At 42.4% G+C, this 13,820-nt stretch overlaps 1 protein-coding gene across 2 annotated transcripts in view; it reads left to right on the forward strand.

Annotated features, from left to right (window-relative positions):
• Positions 1-13,820, forward strand: part of MSRB3 (methionine sulfoxide reductase B3) — an 88,646-nt gene that overhangs the window by 66,760 nt on the left and 8,066 nt on the right. For both annotated transcript variants that reach the window (XM_027884692.1, XM_027884693.1), the window contains exon 5: positions 12,023-12,083. In XM_027884692.1, the coding sequence (XP_027740493.1) occupies positions 12,023-12,083 (61 nt within the window). The remainder of the gene's footprint in view (positions 1-12,022; positions 12,084-13,820) is intronic.

Genomic DNA, 13,820 nt, shown 5'->3' on the forward strand with positions numbered 1-13,820 from the left:
CTGGGCATTTCAGCATCCTGCTGAGGAAGGAAAGCAGTGCCTCAAATAATTTAGACTGCAGATTTTTCTTTTCAAATAAAATATTTTTTGTTTTCCAACATCAGACACTTTGAGCTGTTCAGGTCACAAGACGCCAGCGACCGTTTACTTTGGAAAACAAGGACATCCATAGTGGGAGGTGCTTTTAGCAACACCCAAATCTGGCGTTTTAAACCAAATATCAGCCTGGCCAAAGGGCACCTTCACTCATCCTTATGGACACCATGACATAGAGGGAGAGCATCCAAGAGCTGACTGACGTACATGCAGCAGGAATAATATTTGGTATTCTCGCTTATGAACTCAGATACCTCAAAGCATGTGGGAAGTCCTCATGTGAGAGGAATAAATATTTTGCATTGACTGCAGTCAGTGTTTACAGTGGAAGGTGATTTCTTGAAGGTCTGAGGCAGTGCTCAATAGTGGGTTGTATCTAAAAGCGTTTTAGTCATAGTGGAGCAGCACTTTTCCTACACCCAGATGCCAAGCGAGATGGTAGGTTTTCCTCTTCCCTTTGGATATTTTATTTCATCTTTCAGTTGAGTCAACTATTCAGGTGATGTAGATTTCTGAAAGTCAGATTTTCTTTTAGGTCTTTAGTGAAAAAAGAGAATAAATTATTCTTGGAGAAATTGATTTTGAGTGGCAAAAGAAGCCCCAGTGTGATAGGTTCCTACTATTAGTACAAATGGAGACACCTTTAGACACAGTTTTGTTTTCCTTCTGAATTGCAGTGCATTCCCTCTGAATTACTCGATCAGCTGAGGCACAGATTTTGTTCTCCTTGCTAACTGGCCAAACCCACTTTTCCTAAGAGTACGGGATTTCTCATGTCTATGGACAGCTTGGCTGAAAAGGCATGGTCTCCTAGACCTTATTGAATCCTTTCTGGAGAAACCATGTGTCTCCAGGCATTTCCATCCCTCTCTGGGTGGCCATGCATGAGTTTATATATATTGTTTAAAAATGTATGTGACTTTCTGTATGTGGATTAATTTTTTCATCCCAGCTTTTACACCACAAACCAAAATTGCTATAGATAACTGCTTTACCTCTGTGAAGACATTTGTTTCCTGTTGACATTTAATTAGTAGATACATTCTGTGGGTCAAGTTAGAGGGCAAAAAGAAAAGTCAATTTTGGATGATTCAGCCAATTCTTAAGCAGCGTGGTGTTTAGAAATGTTAAACTGCAATAAAAATCCACATCTGTGTGGACTCGTCTAGAGTTTCACAACAGCAGTGAGAATAGGGCACAGAGCTTCCTATTTCAAATGTCTTCAAAACATCCTTTAAAAGAATCTCTATTAGGTGTTAGGAGTATAGAGCCTGTGGCATCCAGTTTCACAGTTTTGACCATTTAAGAAAGATGAATAAAATAGGCTTGGTTTCAGAAGTGCACTGTGAATGGATTACTGTTTTAGCTCTGAAAATATACACTTCTTCCAGCAGTATAAAAGTGAGGGGAGTGTTTATGCCACCAGTGTAGGAAACACACATCTCTTTTCTCCAGTGACTAAACTAGACTAATGAGAGCTATCAAACTTGCTAATGACTGAAGGAAAGCCTTTCAGTGCCTCACACGGGTAAAACCTAAGTGCTTTCTGTAGCATTACTTCCGATTGACACCAGTGTGAAAGAGAGGCAAATAGCAGGCACGGTTCAGTGTACCACAATAGTCCGTGTGCTCCTAGTGGCAGTGAGTGAATGTGGAAGAACAAGTCCAGCAACCCCAGGAGGCAACCACATGAATCACCAACGGCACACTCAGTTACCTTGGGCCTTATCTAGTAGATACATCCAAACTAACTACATTTAAAACCAGGGAAAAAAAGGAATATGAACTCTGCTGCATTATGTAATGAATGATGATGGGCGAAATGGCAGAGCTGAACCATTGGTCCAGGGGATCAGTGCCATTAGGACAGGTAGAGAAACTGCTAGTATTGGCAGATCTCAAAGATGAGTCACTGACTTCTGCCTTCCAAATGCATATGCTGTCCTCAGCAATTTCTTAATTTCAATGTGTTTGTCATTATACAAAGAAAAATCCCAATTCCATTCCACTCAATCCAACAGTTTGGCTTATCAAGACCTGTGGGCTGGGGAGTCAGCTGTTGGAAGCCTGTGAAAGCGTAAGCCTGGGATTGTTCACAGGATGGTACTTAGAAATGCCTTCGAATCACTTGAGGCAACCACTGTTTTTAAGAGACAGTCATTAGCTAAGAATATTTATATTTTGAGCGTAGCAGATAACTTGGGACAAAATGCTCACCTTCAGCTCACAAGGAGTTTTCATGCCTGAGATTGTATTTACAGTTTCAAAAATTCACAGCAAAGTCTCCAGGTTTCTTTGAAGACATGCATGAAGAATTATATGGTGAAACATTTCATTCTGGCTGTGAAAAAAGTTAATTCAAAACAACTAAAACATCAGCCATAAAGATGTACAACATTTTTCAGGAGGCCTTGTCCACCTTGAACTAATGTTTTCATAAAAAACAGCCTACCCATAATAATCACTGTTATTGAAAAGACATCCCAAGGTTGCTGTATGGAAATATGTTAAATGTATTCTGAAATCCAGTCTAATATAATTTCAACATTAGAGCTCATTCATAATCCTGTATTAAAAGACTATGCAATTTTCATGAAATATGTCTGTCTGTGTAATCATGAATGCTGAATATTGTCATGACTTTCCAGGAATTTTCAGCCTCAATGCAGAGGAAAGAAAACTCTTCCAACTGGACTTCTACACCACTGAGAAGAAATAACAATAACAGCTCTAAATGTAAAATAAACATTTCTGGAAAAATACAATCTTTTCAAAGAGGCTGTAGTCTGAATTTCAAGCTACTAGTTATATGACACAGAGGCTTCGAATGTGCCTGTGGTTACAGATCCTTGCTTTGTATGGCACTGGGGACAAACAGTCCCAGTAGGAAGGAATTTGTTTACTCATGCCTAAATTTAGAAGATGATTCTTCAGATGGGGCTAGCTTAAACCCCATGAATATTCCTGCTTTGAACCTCCAGTTTGCAACTGAATGTAGTTGTTATTCTGATTAAGTCTTGGCAATTCTTTCTAACCGCACAGCACCATACATGCATGCAGAATCAGAGAGGTGGAAAAGTAAAGACAGCATCACCATACATCTGATGCATTTGCATGAGTACACTAGCTGCTTGCCAGGAATTTTTTTGTGTTTATAAAAAAATCAAATAATTTTAGAAAAGAATCAAAGCCTACAAAGTAGGCAAAGCACATACAAAAGGGTGAGGAGTGGGAAAATTCTGCTTCTCTTTCTAATGTTCCTATCCACTAATGGCTCTTTGATATTTTTCTCTTTTATGAGCGACCTTTTTTTATTAGTGGAATATTTCTGGTTCCATGGCATAACTTTAAAATGATTGGAAAAATGATACAACTGGGATCTCAATTATTCAGCACAACCATTTTAATCCTTCATGTTATTTGATCCAGTACAAGGTAATATATGTCTTATTTCCAATTAGAATACAATTCTCACTATATTCATCATCTATCGATGCCTGCTTTTCCATTTGCCGAGGATGTGAAACTCTGTGATTCAAAGGGTGTCAGTCAGCCTACCCTACCTGTGGACAATTTTACAGTGTCAGCAAGGCTGCCTGCAGGTTTGATGCCTCTAGCCTAGGGTAGCTGGGAGCTGCTATGCATTCTTTCCTGCAAAATTCCTCACCAGCTGACAGCATATTGTAGAAATGGTTCCTCCATGTTTCTGCAGCCCTATGCCATTTGTATGAGCAATATTGCAGAGCAAATTTGCTTGAGACTGCTCAGCTGCATGTGGCAAAAAGATCACTTCTCATGCCTGAGGGCCATATCCTGCAAATCCCTTCGCAGTGCTGTGGGCTCTGCGACCTTACGCTCTGCTCTTCATGCTGTCCTGCGACAAATTCTGCTATCTACATTAGAAAACTCTTCAGAAATGTGTCCCTTAGACTTAGTAGGTGTGTATCCAGCTTTAATTGGCCAAGAAGTATAGAAGAGGCCTTTGCCCAAAGAGACCTTTGTGACAACTGCCTTGATGCAGTTAAGAGATTTCAGGCACACTGTCAGTCTCTAGGATTTTAATATCCCTTTGAAAGTAGCTTTATAGTTGGTCTTTTGATAGCGTAAGTATGCTATGGAAAAAGATGAGAAAACAAAGACTGAAGCTCAGCTGCAGAATACTCAAAACTAAACCAAAACCTCAAAAAAAAAAAAAAAAAAAAAAAAAAAAAAAAAAAAAAAAAAAAAAAAAAAAAAAAAAAAAAAAAAAAAAAGAAAGAAAGAAAGAAAGAAAGAAAGAAAGAAAGAAAGAAAGAAAGAAAGAAAGAAAGAAAGAAAGAAAGAAAGAACCCAACCAACCAAAAACCACAAAAAAAAAAGGCCTGGGTTGGGAGAGGAGGAGAGGATGCGCCCAGCATGTCTGTGAACTTGAAGGTGAGGGCCGGAAGGCAGGTGACTTTAAATGGTGACAAGACCCTTGTGACACTTCCTTGGAATTAGGGGTTGGCCTCCTCTCGTTTCTGTGTTTTTCTAACATGCTCAACTCCAAGCACGATTCACACGGATCTGAGATGAGAGCAAAGCTATAGTATTGGACTGCTGTTTTCTAGGTCAAGGTTAACTAAAGGAACCTTCCCAAAAAGCTACTCCAAAGGTACACCAGTGCAATGGTGGGAAACAATGCCCTTGGGAGGGACTGTGTATAAACTGGAAGTTGCAGAAATGCCCACCTCTCTAAGTACAGTGGGCTTCGTTCTCATACTTCCAGATTAAGAGGCTGCTTCCCGCTTATGCAGCTGTCAAAGTGAGATTTTAACTGTTTCCATCTCAAACCTTACTTCTTTGTCTGTATCCAAAGTATCCTGGCAGATGACCAGATAAGATGTAAGATGATGTTGAGAAGAGGGAACAATGGTTCTCTCTTTCTTATGGCACAGAAACTAGAGGGACTCAGTGAAATTTCCAGGCAGGAGGTTTTAGTGGAAGCAAGAGACAGAACCTTTCTGTAAAACACTGAGTTACTTTGTGGGATTCAGTACTGCCAGAATGTTATGGAATGCTGGTGAGCTCTGTGCAAGCCTTGCTTTGAACCATTTGTATCAATTAATATTTTTATTCCAGGTGACAGATGTTTGAACTAATCCAAATGCATAATGTTTTGCAAAGGTGTGGAAGAACATGACCTCACAAGTCTGAATTTTTGTAATGATTTTCTATAGCCCTCTTTAAAAAACAGTCCCTTTGCTAATCTCAGTAGATAGTAAGCTCTAAGAGTCATCTAACATTGGAAAAACTTTAGTATCCTTAGAGACACCTTCTTGTAGGGGATTTAATAAGCAGATCAAGAGGCAGATCTATGTAATTTCACAGAATTATTTTAAAAGTGTTATGGTGAAAATACTGTTTTTTACTCTAGCAGTTTTGAAAAGGGTCTTAATAGCTATAACATTACATATTGTTGGCATACACATTAACACAGCTGGGATTTAACTTACGGTTGTACTGATCAGTACAAGCAATTTTCTCATGATGATGTAGCCAGACTATCTGCAGCCTCTAAAGCTGCAGGAAGCAGCCAAATCATTTTAAAGGCAGATTAACGCATCCCTTATAATTGCACATCTTCTGAAAGCTTCTGCCCAGCAGAAGGCAAAGGCAACTGCTGCTCAAGGCATCCATTGGAAAGGCTGCCCAGGAACAGACATCCCGGGAAGGGGTACTGATGAACACTGTATTTGCAAAGTGGTTCAGCATTTCACTTTTTGATGAGAGATGGGAGGCTGCCCTAAGGATAAACATTTCCTAGTGAGAACAAAAGGAAAAAGATTCCCTGGGCTAGACAGGAGAAGGGTGGCCACCAGTGGGGAGAGGGCAGTGATCTCTTACAGCATTTGGTATATTTCAATTATGGGTCTGGACCTGGGATCTCACACCTCTGGGAGATGCAGTGCATTGAGAAGCTAAGGGACTTCAAAACAAGTTTTAAATGAATTTATCTCAAAGCATTAGCAAATACGGATGCTCATGGGCATTGAACTGAATCTGTTACAATGGAGGAGAAACACAGAGAGAAAGGAAAAAAATTAAAACCCCAGGGGACAGGTAGACTCATGTGGTTTATGTAGGAGAAAACTAGGGCACAAAGCAGTTATGAGCCATCTGAGGTCAGTCAGACAGTAATGCTGAGAGAGGGGAACCTTTAATTCACCATCCTTGCTTTAGTCCCCAGACATGCATGACCACACAGGGGACACCCTTGGCTCCTGACTCTGGGTGCTGTCCTTCCTCCCCCACTACTTGAAGATGAGCAAGCATGTGCTGCTTGGGCTTAGAGAAAGTGCGAGGAGGGAGATTGTGGGGGCATGATGTACGTCACTGGTGAAAGCACTTGTGGGTAGTGCAGTGGCTTTGAGTTTTTAAGGTGAGTGCATCTATGTCAGGTATCAGAAGTTACCTATCAGAGGGTAACTATTCTAAAGGGGACTGTCAAACTGCTGCCATCGTGGGCTGCAACTTAAGAGCAGTAAGAGTTTTACTTTTCACCCAGCAGCCCCAAGTAGGCATCCAAAGGGTTGCAATAGGGAAATATCTTGACTGGTCCATGCAGACCAAGCCTTTCTACCTCCCAGTTCATGGCCTTTCCTTGCCAGGCACACGTCTCTCTGTCTGCTGCATTTGCACTCCGTTGTTGACTCTGTGTGTTGGCGGGTCTGGGGTCACCACACTGCAGAGAAACACACTCTGTCAGGTCCATAGCTATGTGCTCGCTTTCATCACAGGGATATGCGTCAGTGTGTCTCTTTAAAGTAGTTCAAGTAAGAGATGTGGGGGAACAGATGAGGAGAAGGGAGGCAGGAAACATGTCATAAATCCGCAGTGAGAGGGACTCTGAAGTAAGAGAATTAAAGACTCTGGAAAACACATAAAAATCTGCCATAGAAGGGGCTCTGTCAATGCATCCTGTCAGTGCAGTTTGCTTTTTATTTCCTAGTGTGCAATCTGATATAAAAAACGTTCACCTTTACTAGATGATCCATGAAAGCCCATATTTCACATGAGATATATTTTTCACGTGAATAGACTTGGTGTTTCCAGACACTGGTGGATATCAGTCACCATCCTATAAAACGAGGCCACCAGCACCTGTGGTCTCCAAGGAACTGCCTTTTCCAAGTGCTGTTCCTCACACAAGGGTCACTTCATTATTTCTACTTTGCTTTAAGTAGAGCTGAACTGAGGAATGTAGAGTTAAATAAAAATAATGGAGAAAGATCAGACTGAAATTATCCCCCCCCACAAAAAAAAAAATATCCCACTTGCGCAATCATCAGATATGTGAGGTTTTGTGCTTTCTCATGTTGCTATTGTAAAAAGAGAAAGAAAATGTAAACCCACTCAAGTATTACAGAGTCTCAAATACTACAAAGAGTTTCTGTATATGTCCCACTGCAGGAATGTGAAATTTCTTCAACACCCAGAATATTAAGCAGTCTGGGGCTTGTACTTTTAGATCCAGATTTGAGAGAAAGGAACATCCTGGTTTGCCTAAAAATGAATGATGAAAGGAAAAATTGCCTTTGCAGCAACCACCAGCCTCTTTGGCAGCCAACTCTTCTTGTTCAGCCTTTTCATGTGACATAACGTTCAACATAGGCAAAAGCACTCCAGACTTTGTCTGAAAGACTCAGTGATGCTAGCGAACAACAAAGAGGACTTACGCTGCGTAACCAACTTCAAACATGATGAAAAGGAATTTCTTGACAGAAGTGTGTGAACTGGGACATCCCAGCCTAAGAGTGGGACTTCCTTCTGACAGCCAGTATGCCCGTCACTGTGTCCCTCAGTGTGCCTCCTGATCTTATTCTTTGTAATAGCAAGGACACATTCCGGTAATTTTTCTGGCAGTTGATTGTGAAGGATTGATTGCATGGCATTGATCCTCTGCATCTGCACGGTATTCCCATGGACTGAAGTGCTATGCCATGGGGACGTAAAGAAGGAAAAGACTGTTGCTCTTGGGTTTCCTTGTGGGGACCCACCAGCCAGACAAGTGGACTGCTCCCTTCCCTCAGCCACCCATCCTACCTTAATCTTTTCCTCGTCATTGCTGTCAAGACTACATTTTCATTTCTTCCGTCTCACTGCTAGTCTGTGCTTAATTTATTAGTGATGTGAAGTGGAGAGGAAGTAAACAGAAGGAAAGCACAAGGAGCAAGGTAAACATCTACAGGGAGGTAGAGACAGCACGGAGAAACACCCACTCACCCTTTTCAGCCAGGGGTTTAACATCCTTTGGCTTTGCATGACAGTCTGGCGTGCAGTGTTGCTCTTTCAGACTGTGCTGGGAGCCATGGAGGTTGCAGGGCCCTGGGAGTCAGGCTCCCAGGCACCCGTCCTTTATCACACCTGGCCACGTGGGATCTGTTTTCAGCTCTGAGGCATTTGAAAAGAACAGATGCATTTCTCCCCAGATGAGCAGGCTGCTATGTTTGACTGCCTTCTTCCCAGCGGTGGGATGTTGGGAGGAGCTGTTTTCTGCTATGGCTCAAATCCTTCCAGGAGTCAGGGTAGATGAAACTACTTCATCTTACAGCCTTCTGAGCACAGAGGTGATATCCATCCCACAAAATCCTAAAGTGCTGGGACAGCAGGCAGGACATAACAGCCCCCATTGTTGTATGCCAGACCCTCAGAGGCACAATGTCTGTGTGTGCAGAAGGACCCATGGAGCCTACAGGTGCTGTTGTGGTGAAGGGCAATGTCCAGCTGAAAGTTTCATTTGGGAGAGCCAGCAATCCCATGAGACCTCAGCCTGGCTGAGATGGGGCAAGAACTTCGGGAGGACATAGGCACAACCCTACAATGGGCCTCATGCTGCTTGTGCAGCAAACCTGCTGTACTCTGCAGAGCTGCTGCATGACCACTGATAGAGAAGAAAGAAGGGACATGATGTTATTTATTTGCCTGTTAATCAGGAAAGTAGGTAACTTCAGTGACCATCATAGAAGTAACCAGGTACATCATGGGTCACTGTTGTGGAGCTGTATGTTTATGGCCTTCCCAGGTTCATTCTGCATTTCCTTCTCCTTACTGTACTTTTCCCAGCCACTCCGGCTGGGGGCTCAAAGAAACTTACTCCTTTGCCAAAACTAGAACTGTCTGAAAGTGCTGCTCCAAACCCTCCCACCTGCTGCCAATGCCTGACAGGTGCTGTGATGTTGAGAGGACCCCGTTTTTGCTGCATCACCACAAGCAGCATCAACACTTCTAAAATTTATCTTAGCCTTGAGCTGGAGGCACAGGCCATCATTGGCTTTTTTTCCAGTTCTTTTAACCTCTGTATTTTGCAATGGCAACAGAAGTGCATCTGCTTCAATATTTTCGGAACAAGCTGTGCTCCCTACATGGGAGAGAAGCAGGAGATCTCTCACGCTGCCAGCCTCTTCCCAGCAAACAGCTGCTTAGCCCAAATTTCACTCTGATTTTGTTTCTTCAGCTTTGGTGATCTGACTGTCAAGTAGCAGTGGGTTGCTGCTGCGCCTAAGCTTTGCAGAGGAACACCCTCTGAGTCTGGTGTGTGGAGGCCAAGGGGGCTGCACTGGGCATGAGCAGCACCACTGGTGACTTGATCTATGCTGGCCTCTGACTGGGGCACCCTGGTCCTGCTGGGTGTGGTCTGCAAGGGCAGAAATCAGCCCTGTACCCTGGGGCTCAAGCTGGCTGTGGGGCTGTGGATGGAGAGGCACAAGCTGCGGTGGAAAGCACAGTCTCCGTGGATGCCCGTGGCTGAAAGATGAAGGTTTCTACCTGGCAAAACAGCCATGGGAGTCACGTGTGGAAAGAGAGGATGGTCTGGTGCAGGGAATACAGTACAGAGCCTCTGGGGACATGGTAGCAGTGGCCACCCCAGCACACCCTGCTCAGTGGCCAACCATGGCAAGTCCCTTATGCTGCCACATAAGAAAAAAAAAGAATTTTTTGGAAACGAGTGTAGAAATACGTGTTTCCATCATTGGCCCAGTTGAGCTACCCCAGGCCACCATGCTGCTTTTCAGCTAAAATGGGCACAAAACAACATATGCAGATGTGAGCCCAGTCTGTGACTTCAGTGCAAGAGGGGCTGAGGGAAGAAAAGGAGGAGTAAAGCCGTGTAGTTACAAGCACACTGCATCCCCAGGAATAGGCAGAAGGAGTGTGTGTGTGGGGGTAGCTGTTCCCATGTGGGGGTGGAACAGCTGTGACTGAGGGTCCCATGGGACTGGGGGGTATTTTCTGACTCCAGCCCCCAGCCCCTTGGCATGCAGCCCAGTCCCAAGAAACATAAACCAAAGAAGCATAAACAGATGATCACATGAAAAATATATCATGATTAGCCAGATAGATCCCAAATGTTTGTTCTCTAAACTGCAGCAGGCAGCACAAGTGTTCACTGCAGCTGTAGTTTCTCATCTTATTTGTGTAAGTGTGCCATTAAGCTGAAACATGGGCAAAATAATCTTTCATTGATTCTCACTTAAGAAGCTGCTTTAAAGATATGTTATATCAATGCTTGATTTGACCCTTTTGCAACTGGTATTATACTGTAAACTGATTCTTGCTTAATAGAAAATCTTTGAGCATTTTTTCTCCTGGGTTACTTCCTTTTCTCTCTGAAGCCCGTAAAGTGGTTTGTTTTGTGAATGAAAGCTGGATGCCTTTAGCAGGATGGCATTAACACTGACCTTTGTTCATGCATTGAATTCCTACCCAGTGGGAGGTGAGGTTGGAGGAAAGGGTTAGTTCATTGATGGTCAGAACCTGCTGAGAGGGGGGCTGCTAACCTGCCTGGAAAGGGAACTGCTCAGAGGGCTTTTCCCTTTCTTGGATTAGCCCAATGAAGCTATCCTTCTCTCGCTTTAGTTTTAGCCATCTGCTGGAAAGATGGCTCTGATTCATCTCAGCTTGGTAGAGATATTTTTGTATATATAAAATGGCAATAAATTGGGGTCTGGGGTGTTCACACCAAATTGGGGTGGAGGGAGTGTACACTTTAATTTTCCTATTGCTACAGCCTGTATCAGAGAAGACAGTCTGAATTTACAGCATGAAACATTTAGCAAGGACAATGCAAAGGATTCAAAACCAAACTCCTTCAGCCATTTCCCAAGAAATTCAGCATGCTTTATGCCCTTTGGATCCTAAAGCACGTCCTGCTAATGGGGTAATCAGGAAAAGAAAAATTTTGTGAAGCTGATCGCCAACAGCATCTTCTGACAGCTAGTGAGTACATGAGAATTGTTCTGAGGGAGATGGGTCTATGATTTACAGTGCCACTGGACTCTGAAAAGGTATTGTGTAAAAATTGCAACTTTTCATTTGATAGTTTTGTCTGCTGAATATGGTAATAAAACCTGTTTACTGCATTTTTAGAGGTGGAGAGGACCCAGACTGCAAGTCAAAACCCAGAAGGTTCACAGAGCAAAACTGTAGATTTTTCTTTCTTTTTTGTCTTCTTAGTCCTTCAGAGCCAAGGCAGCATTTGGAAAATCAGCTGCAACTGTGCTCATTTTTACACAGTCAACAGATTGATTAATCCTCCTTATCTTCCCTGTCCTTTTGACTACCAAGTTGCTTCAGGTGTAGATGGAGTATTGACTGTCCTGAAGAAAGAGCAAGATGTTCATAGTCCAAGTCGAGGTGTAGCCAAAGCAATTAGAAACACATCTTTTTTTAGCTCTCTCTCCCATGTCAGTCAAGAAGAAATCCACTGAAGCATCAAGAAATCCATTGAAGTCAGTGGAATTGCACCAGCAGAAGGTTGCTCATTGAGATTAGAGCCTAACTTTGGTGTCTGTTTTATTTTCAAATTGAGCAGATAGAAGCCACTGAGAAATCATTAAGTTGGAACTTAGCAATTTAAATTTCCACTTGTTTTTTTGGGTTAAACCATACTTTGTTATCCTTGCAGAGTCTACAAGGTCTAGTTTGAACTACTTTCACCAGCTAAGACAACACTTCTGCTTTATAAGGTGAGCATGTTGAATAAAGCTTCTCAATGTAGTTGTTTCTTTTTCTTTTAATTCACCTCCTGACCTTTTAAAATTACTTTACTCAGCAAAGGACAATAGGGCCAATCCAACTCCCAATAAAGTCAGCAGGAGTCTTTTCATTAACTTCAGCTGAAGTTGGGCTGGGCCCAATAAGAGTAAGAGTAAAAAATAGCAACTCATATAGAGCTTTATCTTGCCCCCTGTGGCTTGATAACTGACCTCCCATCATGTTCACTGGGACACGATCAGGCTTATAAAGCCAAGTAAAACTATTAAAAGCCTAATCCTATAACCCAAAGCTTATAAAATATTTGCATTTCCTCTTTTTAATCACACAGGAATATTTGAGAACTATTCATGACTTTATGAACAGGAAAAAGCTTCCAAGTGAACAGATTGGATTCATGTTTGGGTTGCTTTGTGCCCTAAAGTTTTTCCTTTTTAAGATAGGAAGATGACAGGGATAAGGAGCTCAAAGATGACCCCATATAACTCCTTCAGTCCTCAGCTTTTTTGCTTCATTTTCCCACACAAGCACCACTCTGTTTCCTTGCCAGGTCACTCAGCTCCAATCCTCTGCGCCATTTGTTCTCTTAGAAGAAAGTGCTTCTGGTCTCCTCTACCTGACTGACCTAAAAAAAGCAGAGCAGCACCCAGAGGGGTTCATCTGGGGATGCCTCTTGGTCTAATGGGAGCAGGTGGACTGGATTTTGTTCTTTGTTACACCTTTGGCATGAGACACTAAACATTTCTTTTCTAATTAATGCTTAAACTATACCCTAAGACAATGAAAATTCTACCAACTCACAGACTCTAAGCCTATTCTATGATGTGGATTTTGCAGTGGTTCTGCACATGACACAAAGCTGATGTTTTTCTCTATTGGCTTTTCATGATGCTCTTTTTCCCTTTGTCTATTTACCTTACAACAAATCTACATGGAAAACCCCACCTCAAACACAATGAATTGTTTCATCACCAAGAGAAGAAAAGTCATTTAGCAGCTCTTTGAATTGCTGTAAAAATACCACCTATTGTAGTGCTTGTGTGTTTCATTCTGGAGACCCTAGATCACAATTTTCTTTTGGTTAAAAATAAATCTGCTCTCTGCCATCTACAGGGAACATTTTCCAATGTCAAAAACTACCTCTGCCATCAGAATAATTTGTAGCAGCCACCCAGGCAAAGGTGGGCTTGATGAGACAACCGCACTATGGGACAGGACGTAGAGCCACTACAGAGCAGCAGATGCTGTTCTACCCTTACTCCCATGTCATGAACTCTTCTCTTTTTTCAGCAGAATATAAATTTACTCAATCCTTTAAATATAGACACAAAGTATATTGGAAAGAGCTCTAAGATATCCTCATATTCTCCCTTCATGAAGAGGAAGAGCCCCCCTGACACCATCAGCCATGGTATTCTCTGCGCTCATCCAAAAGCGTCAACATCAGTCACTTCAAAGAGCTCTTTCATGTACCACATATTTTTTTATCTAGAAGGCCTGAGCGAAAGGCAGATCTGGCCGTGTCTGGCTTTATTCAGCTTGCCACTTGTGTGGCCCCTTGGAAAGGTCTCAGAAGAGTGAACAAACTTTCCATGCATTTTCAGTGAGGAAGTGTAAAATATAAAGCCTTTTCTGTCTCCTGTTGTTAGCAATGCAAGGTAATCAATGGCTTTATGTTGCTTTCAGGTGTGTTGGTCCTACTGAGTGAA

This window comes from Empidonax traillii, unplaced genomic scaffold (assembly GCF_003031625.1).
Source record: "Empidonax traillii isolate 1590-97213 ecotype Southwest subspecies unplaced genomic scaffold, ASM303162v1 scaffold153:size895095, whole genome shotgun sequence".
NCBI lineage: Eukaryota > Metazoa > Chordata > Aves > Passeriformes > Tyrannidae > Empidonax > Empidonax traillii.